Source organism: Lepidochelys olivacea, assembly GCF_965140295.1.
Source record: "Lepidochelys olivacea isolate rLepOli2 genome assembly, chromosome: 1".
Lineage (NCBI taxonomy): Eukaryota > Metazoa > Chordata > Testudines > Cheloniidae > Lepidochelys > Lepidochelys olivacea.
Window position 1 is genome coordinate 255976853 of NC_140411.1, and position 14101 is coordinate 255990953.

General features: G+C 43.6%; 1 protein-coding gene across 1 annotated transcript in view; it reads right to left on the bottom strand.

Annotated features, from left to right (window-relative positions):
- Positions 1 to 166: 166 nt before the first annotated feature.
- SYN3 (synapsin III) overlaps positions 167 to 14101 on the bottom strand; it is a 279080-nt gene continuing 265145 nt past the window's right edge. The window contains exons 12-14 of the mRNA XM_084610849.1: positions 11097 to 11193; positions 9890 to 10187; positions 167 to 8449 (exon numbers count right to left, since the gene is read on the bottom strand). Of these exons, the coding sequence (XP_084466975.1) occupies positions 8317 to 8449; positions 9890 to 10187; positions 11097 to 11193 (528 nt within the window). The 3' untranslated portion in view covers positions 167 to 8316. The remainder of the gene's footprint in view (positions 8450 to 9889; positions 10188 to 11096; positions 11194 to 14101) is intronic.

Below are 14101 nucleotides of genomic sequence, written 5' to 3' on the forward strand. Positions count from 1 at the left end.
TTGTGGCACCTTAGATACTAACAAATTTCACAAGTATTCCTTTTCTTTTTGCGACGGCTACTAACTAACACGGCTGCTACTCTGAAACTTTTCTCTTCACTGTTTTTTTTTATTTTATTTTACTACTTAAAAAGCAGTTTTGGTGTAGGACTCAATGCACAAAGAATACAGGGCTAGGTTTCTTTACTGCAGAAATAATATCACAGAACAGTTCATCTTACAAACAGCTGAATAAAAACATGCTACAGTTCAATCCAAAAGTCTGAATAAAAGCACAAGCAAAATGCAATGACCTGCAGCAAAACTTAAAGTGCATCTGTCTCCCTCCTTCTTTAGACTGTTTGGTTTTGCATATAGTGAGTAAAGGCATTTTTGTGGGTTTAAAAACGGAGCAAAAATAAACCTTTCCCAGCTGGCTAACCTACCTAGTACAGTAAAATAGGGTGACCTTCCTAGCTGCAGTGAAGACCAGATTGCAGCAGGAAACTCTGAGTGACTTCCCACATAGACTGGTATGTGATTCCATTACTGCAGTATCAAATGATATATCTTTCAGGTGAGTAACACATCTCAGCATGTGTTTTCAGCGCCATTAATACATTCCCATTTTAATTAAAGCAGCTAATGGGACCATAGCCAAAGCATCCTAACAGAAAGATCATTCCATGAATGTACACCGTTATTGAGCCTGGGACTACCTCTGGCCTAGTTAAAAGAAGATGGCAGTAATTATAAAGGGGATCTTTACTAAAGAATATGTTTGTTTAATAAATTTTCCAAACTTTTTTGAGAATAGTTTTCAGTATCTCTGCAAGTCTGAATAGTGCTGATAACTCCATCACAGCTGCTATTTTACTGATATTTCCCTGTTCCAGGTTATAGTTGAGACAAAGGAAATTGTCTGGCTTTTCCTGTCTTTCACTATCAAAGCAGCAGCTTCCTGTTAATTGTTATTACCTGTCTGATTTAAGGTCAGATTTTCAGTGGCACATCTGCCCATCTGGTTTGAAATCCTGACACTACTGAAGACAATGGGAGATTTGCCATTTATTTTAATGAGCCAGGATTTAATCCATTTTGCTGGATTAAATGGCACAAATGGCCCCTGCATTCTTTGTGCTCCTGCAGTTAATTGCTAGTGCAAATCTGCATTTGGATAGCTGAACACCTGACTAGGGATGTAGTAGCAGAATGTAGGGACACAATTTTCCCTTTAGAAAGCGAGGCTGCCCTTAATCTTTGTTTACTTGTAGTGGCTAGAATACCTCATTCCATTTTAGTTTTCCTCTAAGCAGAAATAGGTGTATGTTTAGGCCTCATAGCTAACAAATGATGATTGACATTCCATAGGTTATAACAGAAAAAAGGGAATTCAGGCTCTGTAGGTGTTGTGCCATGATGAGCACTTTAGAAATGTACCCATAATATTGCAAGCAACCACATGTGAGTTTAATGCATTGTTTGTTTTAAAATTATTTATTTTCTTACCTTGACCCGTTCACTAACTAGCTCTTAAAAAGCAGATATCCGGAAAAGAGATTTGTGTATGTGTTACACTGATAAGTTAATTTAGGGGGGACGGTTCCTGGCTTACAGTGTTGGAGCCTGAAGTGTATTTTTTCTACAGGCTTCTCCATGTTGTGTCCATCTGCCAGTGTGTCCCAATCCTACTCTGGAATGACTGCCTCTAGGGCAGAGAGGGTATCTGTCCATATCCAATCTGTATCTGTTGTTTCTGTTTGGCATACTGCTACCAAAGGTGCCAATTGTGCTGGTGGTGGTTGTGATATGTATGCTTGTTCACAAGGAAGGGAATTGAAATGACCTGTTTATAAAATGAAGCTAGTCATTACCATTGCTCATGGCTCTCTCGTGCTGGATTTAAAACTGTGTGACCTAGAGCACAAGAATCTAACTTTTTTTCCTGAGCCTTCCAATTCCAGAGAATTGTTTTTTATGTTTTTATAACCGAACATGAATGTATAATAAGAATGCAAACTTGCCATGGACAAATGCATATGTAATTAGATACAAGGGAGAGGAACAGCTGAACATTGGCTTTGGGATGCCCACTTATCATGTCAGTCTTCCAGTTCTAAAAGAGGGCAATTGGGTCGCCACTCTTCATGCAATTCTTCAAAAGTGAAACCAAAGGAAATCAAAGATCTGGAGCCCCATATCTTTTACTCACAGCAATCCCCTATTTGCAATACCTCTAGAGCTGCTGCTAATGGACACTCAGGAATGAGATGGCATAATGCAGTGGTCCTCAAACTATTGTACTGGTGACCCCTTTCACATAGCAAGCCTTTGAGTGCAAACCTCCCCACCCCTTATAAATTAAAAACACTTGTTTATATATTTAACACCATTATAAATGCTGGAGGCAAAGCGGGGTTTGGGGTGGAGGCTGGCAGCTCATGCCCCCTATGTAATAACCCCCAGTTTGAGAACCCCTAGCATAATGGGTTTTCTTTCTTTTTTCATATTTAAGCTGACCGGAATGCAAAGCCTGACAATATCCAATTGGAGTGAGCAGGATACAGTAGGCAGCAGCACTGAGGCACTATCTATGGTGGATAAATGGAAGAAAGGAGAGCAATGGTTCCCAGGGCATGCTTAGGGTTCTCTAATCCCTGGCATTGCATTGGAATGTAAACCATATTAATTATCTTTCAGGTCCAGGTGCACTGGTTAGGCTGAGAAACTGTCTATTTACAAACATTTCTGCTGCTGTCATACACAAGAATATATTCACTTTTTTTTAATCTGTAGGCAAGGTGCATGAAATCAGAATTGCTGTGTGTTTGTAATTCATCAGTTCCTGTTCTTACAAGCTCTGCAAGTCCCTCTTTTCCCAGAAGCTTCCACATATGTCACTCATCTTCAGATTCTGGAGTGAGCCACCTGCCTTCCTCTCTGCTGTTTATCGTAACAGAATCTACTAGCAAACGCTACCCCAGGGACAGTATATTGTTTTCCCTGATATCCTGTCTGATGCTGTTACTTCCACAGTACCTAATTCTTGTGCTGCATACAGCATTATTCACTCTAGTTGAAGAATGAGCAGCAAACTAGTTAAGGAGACTATGTTGGTTGACCAAGCCAAAGGCCTAAAAGAATGTATAAGATAAGGTACATCCGCATCCTATTTCAATTTACTTCCTATTAGTTGCTTTTTCTGCTACACTCTTCTCTTTCAGCCCCTTGGCATATAAATTACACCCACTAAACCCCACTCTTGTGTGACTTTGAACAAGTTATTTAATTTCTCCATGCCTCAGTTTCCTATCTGTAAAATGGGGATAATACTCCCCTTTTCTCACCATCTCACTCTCTTGTCTATTTAGACTGTCAACTCTTTGTGATGAGGACCGTCTCTTGCTATTGATTGGAGACTTTCAGTAGCGCCTCAGATTTAGGAGCACAAGTGGCATTGACTTCAATGGAATTTGCGGTTTTAAAAGCAATAGGTGCTTTTGCAAATCTCCCCAAGCACAAGGGTAGCCCTGACAGTGGGTTGGGGCTCCTAGGTGCAACTGGAATATTAATAATAAACTTAGAACATAACCCTCTTACCTCTAACCTGTAAACTTGGCTGCCTGCAACTGACAGCACTTCTGACTTGTCAGCCTCTTGTGTGGCATGAAATTGAAATGTTCGGGAGCTAGAGCACTGACTGAACATGAATTACCAAGTAAAATTGATTGTGGCTGTTGAGACACACTGCAGCCCTTGTTTATTGTGAGGGGGGTAGTTAGGCGTTCCAGTTTGTTTGCTTGCAGCTTGTAAGGTGACATTTGGGAGCACAAAGCTAAATGCCTCAATGAGCAGGTCTGTCTCTTATACTGTCAATGGATTTGTTACTTCACATTGTACATGGCAATTCTGCAAGCATAACAATTCCTATAATCCAGTTCTATTCTATTCTCATAAACTGTGTGCCAGTAACCCTGACACCTTTGCTATTACAGCAGCACCAGCTGAGCAGTTCAGACAAAGATGTAAATTTTTAACTTGGATTGTTTAAAATCAAAACAACCATCTTTTCGTAGTGCCATAAGGTCGTTACTGTCTTGCTGTAACTACCCTTCCTCACCCCTGCTCTGGTCAGAACCGCTGCATGTGCTGTTAGAAACATACGTTAAGTAGGGTTTAAACATACTGTTTTGCTAAAGAGACTGATTTTCAAGAAAAGACATGGACAGCTGAAGCTCAGTCCTACAGTATGAAACATTTCAGCAGAGAGCAACTCTTAGGCCTTGTCTACCCTAGAAAGGGTTTGCCAGTAGAGCTAGCTATCTTGCGAAACCTGTCCGGGGAGAGGCGGTTTATGCTGGCAAGAGTGTTTGTCCTGGTATAGCTTATTCTGGTTCGCTAAATGAAATAAGCTGTAACAGCAAAAGGACTTTTGCTCGCATAACTGCATCCACAGTAGGGATACAGTGAGGTGACTTTTTCCATATACCCATAACTGCTGGCAAAACGTCCGCGTAGCGCAGGCCTGAGACTTACAGTTTTCACTGTGTTCCTTTAAACTGGAGATTTCTTTGAAATAAGATACTGAGTTGCTGTCTGAACTGTTGATGTACATCCCGCCCCCGATCTCTCTTGCTTTAATTAAGTCAACTATTGTAGTTCTTTTGGTCTCCTGCAGTCAGATAATGCCATAGTAGTATGAATAGACTGCCTGAGTGGCACATACCAAGGTATGTAAAATATAATAGGGGGCTGTGACCCTCTGTGACTTCACCTAGCCTATGTATCTCTCAGAATTATGCTGGCCTTGCTAGCTATGCCAGCTGGGGCTATGCAAGTTGCTTGAGAGGACTACACTATAGCAACAAACAGCTTGTATAAAGTACAGGCTTTGGGGTTTTTTTTTGTTTTTTTTTAAGTGATGGTAGTTAACTACTGGAACAGTTTACCAAGGGATGTGATGGATTCTCCATCACTTGAAGTCATTATATCAAAATTACATGTCTTTCCAAGTGCAATGTTGTAGTTCAAACCACAAGTTGGGAGCTTGATGCAGGAATTACTGGGGGAGGGTCTCTGGCCTGGGTTAAATAGGAGGTCAGACTAGATGATCACAATGGTCCCTTCCTTCTAGCCTTAAAGATCAATGAATTTCTCACTGCCTTTTCATTTAGGACAAAGCATCACTTTGTTAATTTAATAAACCTGCACTCTAAAATGGTCTAGAAGCTAAAAATGGGGGGGGGGGGGAACGTCCTACTATCCTCAAACCCAAAGCTCACTGTTACCAAATGTGCACTGCTGGGAGCACTTCTGGGCCTTCCAATTGACTCCTATGGCTGAGATGTAGATTTTGCTTCCAGAGGCTGCATGTACTCATAGCTGCACAGAGGTCTTGAAAAGAAATGAGTGGGCAGGGGAGGATTCAGGTTATTGGGCCTGAGGCAGCTGAGTAGCACTAAATATTACCTTAAATTTGTATTCCCTTAGATGAGTCGCTTTGGCATAGAGTCAATGCTGTTAGCTTGTAGTAGTAAACAGTGGAAAGTAAACGCTGCTGCTCTGAGCAGCAGCATTAGCAAGTGCTCCAATTGGTGGTACAGTGACCGCTTTGGGTTGATTTGAAGTGCAATGCCAGACTAGTCTCCTAGTTATTTCAGTTTTGCATAGACAGTGCTGGAAAGAGGAAGCAAAACAAGTTATTTGGTTTATAAGTGGGGGTGGAATAGCTGAGCTTTCTGGCAGTGAGCCCTTTTCTTTGATGTACCCTGGAAACATTTACTCTCTAGAAAAGCCTAGATAGAAAGGAAAGAGCCTAAGAATTGGGGTGTGTGTGTGTGTAAAGAAGGAACACATACCTCCCCCCCACACCAGAGTTGCACTACCTCCTCTCCACAAAATGGAGCCTGTTAAATCACCTGTGGCTTTTGCCACTGGTACAGTGTGTGCTCATGGCAATTCAAGGCCATTTGTCACCCTTCATTGCGCCTGGAGACTGCAAAGCAGCACGTGCCACTTTCTCGCTCCTGCACAGGAGCAGTAACTTGTAGTTATAGTGCTCTGTGTTTCACCACTTAGCAAAGCCGGAAGGAAGATCTAGAAGCACAGAAGGAAAACGATAAATCAGGAGGTTTTTTCCTTCAATATTAACCTACAGACATAATTCACTGGTCCAAAAAACCTCCCCACCCAGAAAAAGTGGCATGCTGGAAAGCACTCAGCTCGCCAAAGACATTTAATCTACAAAGACCCAGTCAGGATAGTCCCTGGGAGCTGATTGTCTTGGGGCCCTGTGGCTGTGCTGTAGTGACAGTTATTACTGGTGGTGTGCAGGAATTGTCTGGCTTTATTCCCATGTTGGTGTAAAATCCAAGATGTCCAGCCTGCTGTTTTTCTTGCTACTTTGGGGTTCTGTTCCCATTTCAGCTTACAGCAAAGCACTAAACCACAGGCAGAGCTGCACACTGAAATGTGTTTGATATCCATAAAATGTCCTCTCCCAGCCCCAAACAGGAACTTCCTGGTGTGCTGCAAAGGGGACATGGGCTCAAGGGTCCAGCCCTAAAGTTACATGTGAGGATTGGTACAACACTACTAGATAGAGCCAGAAGGAAAGTTTAGCAGAAATGTCTTCTGTGTCATCTGCCTCCTCACTGGGGTTCACCGGGCCTCCCTTCCTGTGCATAAGATTGGTGGGATGGAAATACCACACTCGCATCAGGTGTATTGTAAACTGAACTGCTCCTGTTCCAAGGAGCAGAGCCTCAGCTGGGGTAAATTTTCCTAGCAGCAGTCATTAATGTCCAGCTATTTATATAGCTTCTGTCACTCTCATTTTTGTCATGGCTCAGTCCCAAGCTAGTTGCACGCACTCCTGATTTAGATTGTCACATGCCACGAGGGAAAGCACAGCAGGCAATGGTTCAATTATTGGTCCTTCTGCCACCTTTAGGAGTTCTCCAGAAAAATCATTCTTTGGGGTACCCGTAATACTGATAACCTGCCCCAGGGCAGATTCTTTGGGGCAGTTAATAAAAAGAGTAGGCAATCAGACACATCATGGCTCCAGCTGTAAACTAGTTCTTCACACATTGTCATCCCACTTTGGGGGGGGGGGGGTCACCAGGCTCTACTGGTTGTTCTCTCTCCCAAGTGATAGTTTTCCAAGGGGAAGCCATCCAGTCACAGGTCTCTCACTTTGCACTGACTCCATGGGTGAAGTCCTGGCCCCACTTACATCCATGAAAAACTCCCTTTGACTTAAGTGCGGCCGGGAGTTTACCCCATGGCTCTCTCCATTCTGTAGCATGGAAGACTCATAATGGTACGAACACCTCAAACTCTGCTACTAATTAATCTTGCCCCATGGGGATCACTTAGCCAAATGCAACCAAGTCAGATTTAGCAGCTTGGATGGATTTTATCTGGAGTTTGTGTGAACTATATTTGAACATAAATTATCTATTTTTTCAAGATGTGTGGCAGTCCTATTTTCTGGTTTATTTTTGAGCTATGGCTGTAGGGTTAGAACATGATACCTTTCTCCCAGAAATCAAGAAACACATATAGGAAACATAGCCTCAAAGCATGAAATAGACACATTTAAATTGCTACTGGTAAGATGGCCCTGAGCAGAGCAGAAATCCAACATAATACTTCAACGTAATGCTTCAATGATCTCTGGGACTCACTGACAGCTGATACCGAGTTTTACTTGAAATACAGTTCTGCTCAGAAAAGTGACTCTGTAAAACTAGCATTATGAGGTTCCAAATTCATTATGTCTTCATGATTTCCAGCTCAAACATGCTCACTCAAGTAAATAGATGTTTATTTTAACTTCTGTCTCTGCACATTTGCATCAGAAATCAAACTCTGTTCCTTTTGGGTCAGCCTCAATGAGAATAAAGAGTCTTTAATGGGAACCTAGTTATTCATTCTATTAATAATGTGCAAGCCAAAATGGAATCTAATTTGCTCTCCAATAGCTTTGTTGGCTTGGGAAGGGGTGATAGCAGTAAAAAGTACTTTGAAATTATTTCAGGTCACTCAAGTAAGCAGATCTTACTAACTATGCACACAAAGCAGATCTACCAAGTGAGAAAGTGCCATTTTTACATAGTCACTTTTTTAGCCCATGTTGGACTAACCCTTAAAATTAAAACATCTAGGGCTAACTAATTTCTGGCAAAACCCATTTAGAAAAGATAGCCTGAAGGATTATGTTCCCAGATTTTGCATGAACCATTAGGTACCAATGAGTAAATTCCACAATAACATTGGGTAGGTTGATATGAAGAGTGGACTAATAAAAGCACTGATCTGACTCCAGGGATGTTAATCAGAAAACAAGCTAGCAAAAGACTTCCTCAGGTTGCGGATGGTTTCAGCTTTTGCCTCATCTTCGTTGGCATTTCCCCGTTGTGATGATTCAGATATGCTGAAGGTGTTCGTCAGGGACTGGGATTTGCTGAAACAGAAAGGGACATTCATGCAGAGAAAGACTGATGTTGGATTCATTTGGGGAGGGGAAGTTGGCAATTCAAAGCTCGTCATTGATGCTATGCTGCAAATGCAGCAGACAAGTTCAAGGGCAGATACGGGGTGTCTCCATAGGTTGAGAAGGCACCTGAGCCCTGTTTGGAGGCTGATGGCTCTGATATTCACAGTTCAGGCTGTGTTTGGGGTGTGCAGAGATTGAGGCAAGGTTTTCAATACTAGCATTTTTACAAATCTCCATGTGGCTATCTGCTATCACAATGGACTAGAGGCCAAATCCAACTCTCATTAAAGTGAATGGAAAGTCTTCCATTGAATACAACGGGAGCTGGACTGAGCACCAGGTCATCTCCAGTAATGTCTATGATACCATACACTTCCCAGCTAGGGTCCTTGCCTGTGTGTTCTGTGACTTCCTCACCAGAGGTACTTAATACATACATTAGAGCTAAGGCCCAAGCAAAGGAACGTCTGTTGTTTACAAACCTCAAGAAACATGCAAATCCAGTATGTGAAGAAAAGCAAAGGTCCCAGCTGCACCCTTGGCAGGAGAAGAGATGATTATGGATGCCAGCCTCGTGCTCCACACAGCTATAGCAGAGACCCATCTTAATTTCCAAGGTCTCAGTTTTCCACTGCCAGAGGCTATGAGTGCTGTTGAGGCCAGACTAATGGTCCAATGGTTCATTATGCAGGAAACCCAAGCATGTCTTTCGATCTGCAGGTGGCAGAATTAGCAGTTCACCCAGCCCTTCAGGCCTTGTCTACACTAGAGAGTCCCCCACCATTGCTAGTGCCAGGTCAGCTCCACTAGTGGTCCCAACACAGGGAGCACTAGTGGCCATCTGGGTTTTGAGCACCACATGCTTTGCTCTGACATGGTGCTTAGCAAAGCTGTGGCCATCTGGATCTCTCTTTATAGCAGTGCTCCCAGCCTCACTACAAATGCTTGGAAATTTGGGGCAACAAAGGTTTATGCAGAGCCTAACCCCAGGGGAGAGTGAAGGTGTGATTCACATCAAGCCCTCTGGTCAATGACAGGACAGTCATGGTGTTTCCTTGACTGGGAGGATGGCAGCTGTGCCTTGCAGGAGGGGACAAGGAGAAAGAATGTGTGTGTGTGTGTGTGTGAGAGAGAAAAAATGTGAAATCTCAGAGATGCAAAGGATCTCTCGCTTTCCCTGAAAAAACACTCATGTGGCCCAAGGATCTGCCAAGGCCAATTCCATGGAGAGCATCAGCACAGGGGCACTTGTACCAATTAAGTCACTGTTGCCCAGCCCTGAGTCTTGAAGAATGCTGTTGCCTGGCAACAAGGGATCAGCGAGGCCCTGGCCTATGTACTAAGCCAGGACGCTTTTAAAGACATCTTTTTCAGATCTACAAATCTGTTAGCTTAAAGGGCACCTACTTCAGGTGTGGATGTGGGGAGGCCTGCTGCTTGGCTGTTTCACCAAGGCCTTGTTGAGCAGGAGCCCGTCCTTGGGCAGGGGGTCTAGGCTGCTGTGGTGGAAAGATGCCTGGCCTGGAGGCCTGGACTGGGGAGGTTCCAGTGGAAGATCGTGTTAACTGTGGGGATCCAGGCGACCTCTGCTGCTGAGGTGAGCTAGACTGGGGACTCTGGGGCTGCTGGCCCTGAGGAGAGAGCCGTTGTTGTGGAGGTGCTCCAGTCCGCGGAGGCTGAGATCCCTGAGGCTGGCGTGGACCCCCTGCAGGGAACATGGACACAAAGGTGCACAAGACACATTAAACAAGGAGCAGCTGCATGGGGGAACGGGTTGTAGTGAAAGGAGAAACATTTCAGACTCGTTATGGACACTGGATGCCATTAACCTGTTGGTCTGTGGCAACATGCCCATATCTACAGAGTTGCTGCTGTACAGTTCTTTGCCTTCTTAACACCAAGGGAACCCTGCCATCCTTCTCCCAGGTAAAGCTGTCTCAGCGTGCCTTAGTTCTCCATGTGATTGTCACCATTTCTTGTCTTTGAGTCTTGTGTGGGAGCCTGAATTGTTGGGGTGGAAGGTTGGAATCAATGGGAGAACTAGCTCTCCCCACAGAAAATGGAAGTTTGGGTCAACAGCACCTTCCCTGGATAGTTACTATGAGGGGCTCGTATGCCACATCACCATCCATGCTTCTGTATTATAACATTATCAGTGGGTGGATGCTTCAGCATTTTTAGATGAGAGACCCTCAGACCAAAGCCTGACTTTTCTGCCATCCTAAAGTCACATAAAACGATGCTCCTAGCAAGTGAAAATAGACATACACTGTTTCAGAGAGTAAAGCTAATAGTCTTTAAAGATCTCATGTACTCTTGTACATGAGTAAAAGTGTTACCCCAATGTCTTGACCAAATTCCAGCTTGGGCAATTACATTCTGCTGAGCTCAATTCTACCTGCATTTTCCACTGGAGATGCTATTCTTCTTGACTGCCTTTTCTGAACTGTTGTGTGATGTTACTCTGCACTGTTGAACAGTTGCTGTATTTTATTGCCACGCTGGCTGCCTGTCAATTTCAGTGATGGGTGAAGAGATTCCTGTGTACAGTCTGAATCGAATCCCAGAATGAACTGTCTAGGTTTCCTTTGCCAGAGGTCCTAGAGTACAGTACCTTGAGGAGGTGGCCGTGGTTGGGATGATTGCCCAAGCTGGGGTCCAGGCTGAGGCTGCGTCTGTGATTTCATTGACTGAGGCTGGACTTGTTGAGGCTGGAAAAAAATCATTACAGTCAGAACGTGTTCAAAAGGAGAAGCCTAGGGATGACAGAATTTTGAATATTGTGGTGTTTTCAACACACACTCTGCCACTGCAGCATAAGGCCTGTAAGGTTCCATGGTATTTGATGGAGAACTGAGTAGGAAAAAGCATGGAAACTCTTAGCTAGAAGAGAATGACTGCAGAGTTACATTTTTTAAAAGTGGGTTTACAAATTACCAGACTGGATCAAACCTGAGGCCCATTTAGCCCAGTTGCGAGCACCAGATGCTTCAAAGGCAGAAGTATGTAAGAACCCCGCACTAAACAGGTGTGGAGTTATCAGGTCTCATCCTGATTTCTAATACTTAGAAATTGGCTTAAGCCATGATGTTTAATATCCCTTCCACATGGATTGTCGATTAATTATAACTCTGGAAATTCCTGACATCCCTATAATGTCCAATCCGTTTTTCAATCTTATCAAGTTCTTGGTCTCAATGACTTTCTGTGGCAGTGAATACCACAGTCTAGTTATTTCCTTTGATTCATTTCCCACCTTTTAATTTCATTGAATGCCCCTTGTTCTCTGCTAAGAGACAGGGAGAATAGATGTTCCAAATCTATCTTCTCTAGACCATTATTTTATATATTTTTATTATGTTACCTCTTATCTGTCTCCTTTCTAAGGAGAACAAGCTCATCATTTCAGTCTCTCTTCCCAGGAGAGTGTTTCCAGGCCCTGGATCTTTCTCACCACTCTTTTCTGAGCCCCCTCTAGTTGTTCACTATCCATTTTCAGATGGGGTGATTAATACTGCAAACAATATCCAGATAAGGCTGTACCACTGATTTGTATAAAGGCATTAGAATAGTCTCCATGTTGTTCACCATCCCATTCCTTATGAATCCTAACAACTTGTTTGATTTTTTTGCCTGCAGCTGTGCACTGAGCAGAGGTTTTCACTGAGCTGTCTACCATGAGGCCAGTTGAGTTGATACAGTTAATTTAAAATAAGTAGTTTAAAATTTCCCCTCCAATGTGCATTAATTTGCATTTATCAACATCGAATTTCGTTTGCCATTGTGTTTCTCATTCACCGAGCTTGGTTAGGTCTTGCTGAAGTTTCTCCCAGTCCTCTCTAATTTTGCTATCTCTCTGCTCACTCTCCTTTTCTGATCATTCATAAACAGTTTAAACAACACGGGACTGTTGTGCAGAGGCCTGTACTCTAAGCTGTCCAAGGTAACAAGAGTCTAACACAGCCTGTTACATAAAATTGTTTATGAAAGTCAGCAAAGTTGGAGACAAATAGACTGGTCCAAACTGGATTGTTTAGGTTAAAAGAACTATGTTAAGGGGCCTTCAAGGCTCCTGGCAAAGTCATGGGTTGGCATGACAAGGAGCTAAACGAGTCTAGAAATGGGAAGAAATGTTTATAGTTGAAATCACTGATGTGTGTTTTAATTAGTTAATGTTACTGGGATGTGGTTGCCAACCCATCTTGGACAGTGTTCATTTTGGAGTCACTAAATGGACGGGGGCCAGATGCATGGGCTGGAAGGATTGAGCTTTGTCACTGTGGCTGCCACTCCCAAAGTCTCCTGGGATCCACCACGTTACTGTTGGGCCTTTGTTGTCCTGTTCCTGAAAGGCAGCCTGACTACACCGGGCCAAAGAGAGGGAATCAGGTGACATTGCTACCAGCTTCAGCCAAATCCTGAACAACACCTGGGATATGAGACTTGGGTTCCTGCTGTCGCCCCTCCCCTGTGTTTCATTTTCTTTCCCTACCTTATTTCTGCTCTTTCCTTTCTCTCTGCTTTCTGTCTAATAAGCATCTGGCTTAGCCATCCCAGACAAGTCCTCCGTTCGCAACACTGTTATGAGCCTGGGACTGGAGAGGCAGCCACAAGCAATACTTTAAAGAGCTGAAGACTGCTATAGTTTGCCAGATCTCAGCGTGGCTGATCAGACCACGTGCTGTGCCTGTGTTTTCCCAGCAGCAAGGGTGCAAGGGAAAGGCAGCACCAGACACAGAAGCTGCATTTTCTATCTTTACTGTTCTTTTCTCTCCTCTGTTGTGTGATTGTCTTGTTTTGTCTTAAACAAAGAAGGACTGGACTTTAGCAGCAACAGCTCCAGACCATCTTAACTAACTTTTTCTCTTTCCCCAAAAAGACAGTTAATAATGCATCTTTAATTCCATCTAACGACTATCCAACAGGGGTTCCTCCCTATATAAAGAACCAACTGACAGCTTCAGGGGAAAAGGGGAAGGAGTATTATTAAAACGAAAGTCTTACTTAATACTTTACTGCCTTGACTCTTCTCCAATCCCTCCTCCCGACGTTCCTGCTATAGGCTTAAAAACAGTACTCATATTCACAGATGTTTTTATTTAAACCCTGGTATGTCATGCCATGGTGCGGTTCAGTCATTCAAAACTGCCATTGGCAAATGTTGCTCTAAAATAAGGTGGATTCAGTACTCAGCCTGGGGTGAGTGCGCGGTGAGGCCTACTGCTCAGTTTAAAAGCAGAAATGATGGGTTCTGATGAACGGCAACATCAGCCAGGTCTTCTTTTCAGGGACTGGTGGCTGAGACACAGGGTCTTTCTGAAGAAGCAGGGATGCCATTAGAGAAGGGCCTAACAGTGGCAGAAAGCCTCACTGGCTCCCTTTGGGATGCACCAGATTTCACCAGAGAGGCAAAGGCTGGAATAAACTCAATTGGGGGGATTGCTATCCTGTCAAGCGGGGATGGAGAGTTGCAGCCAAACTATAAAGAGTTCTAGAGTCTCCTCAACATGCACACAGAACTCATGTCCATAGTCACTCATGGGAGCAGAGACCCTAAGAGTAGCAGGGGCTCCATCAGCAGTGAACAAGCCACATTGTTTGGCTTTATAGGCTACCGAG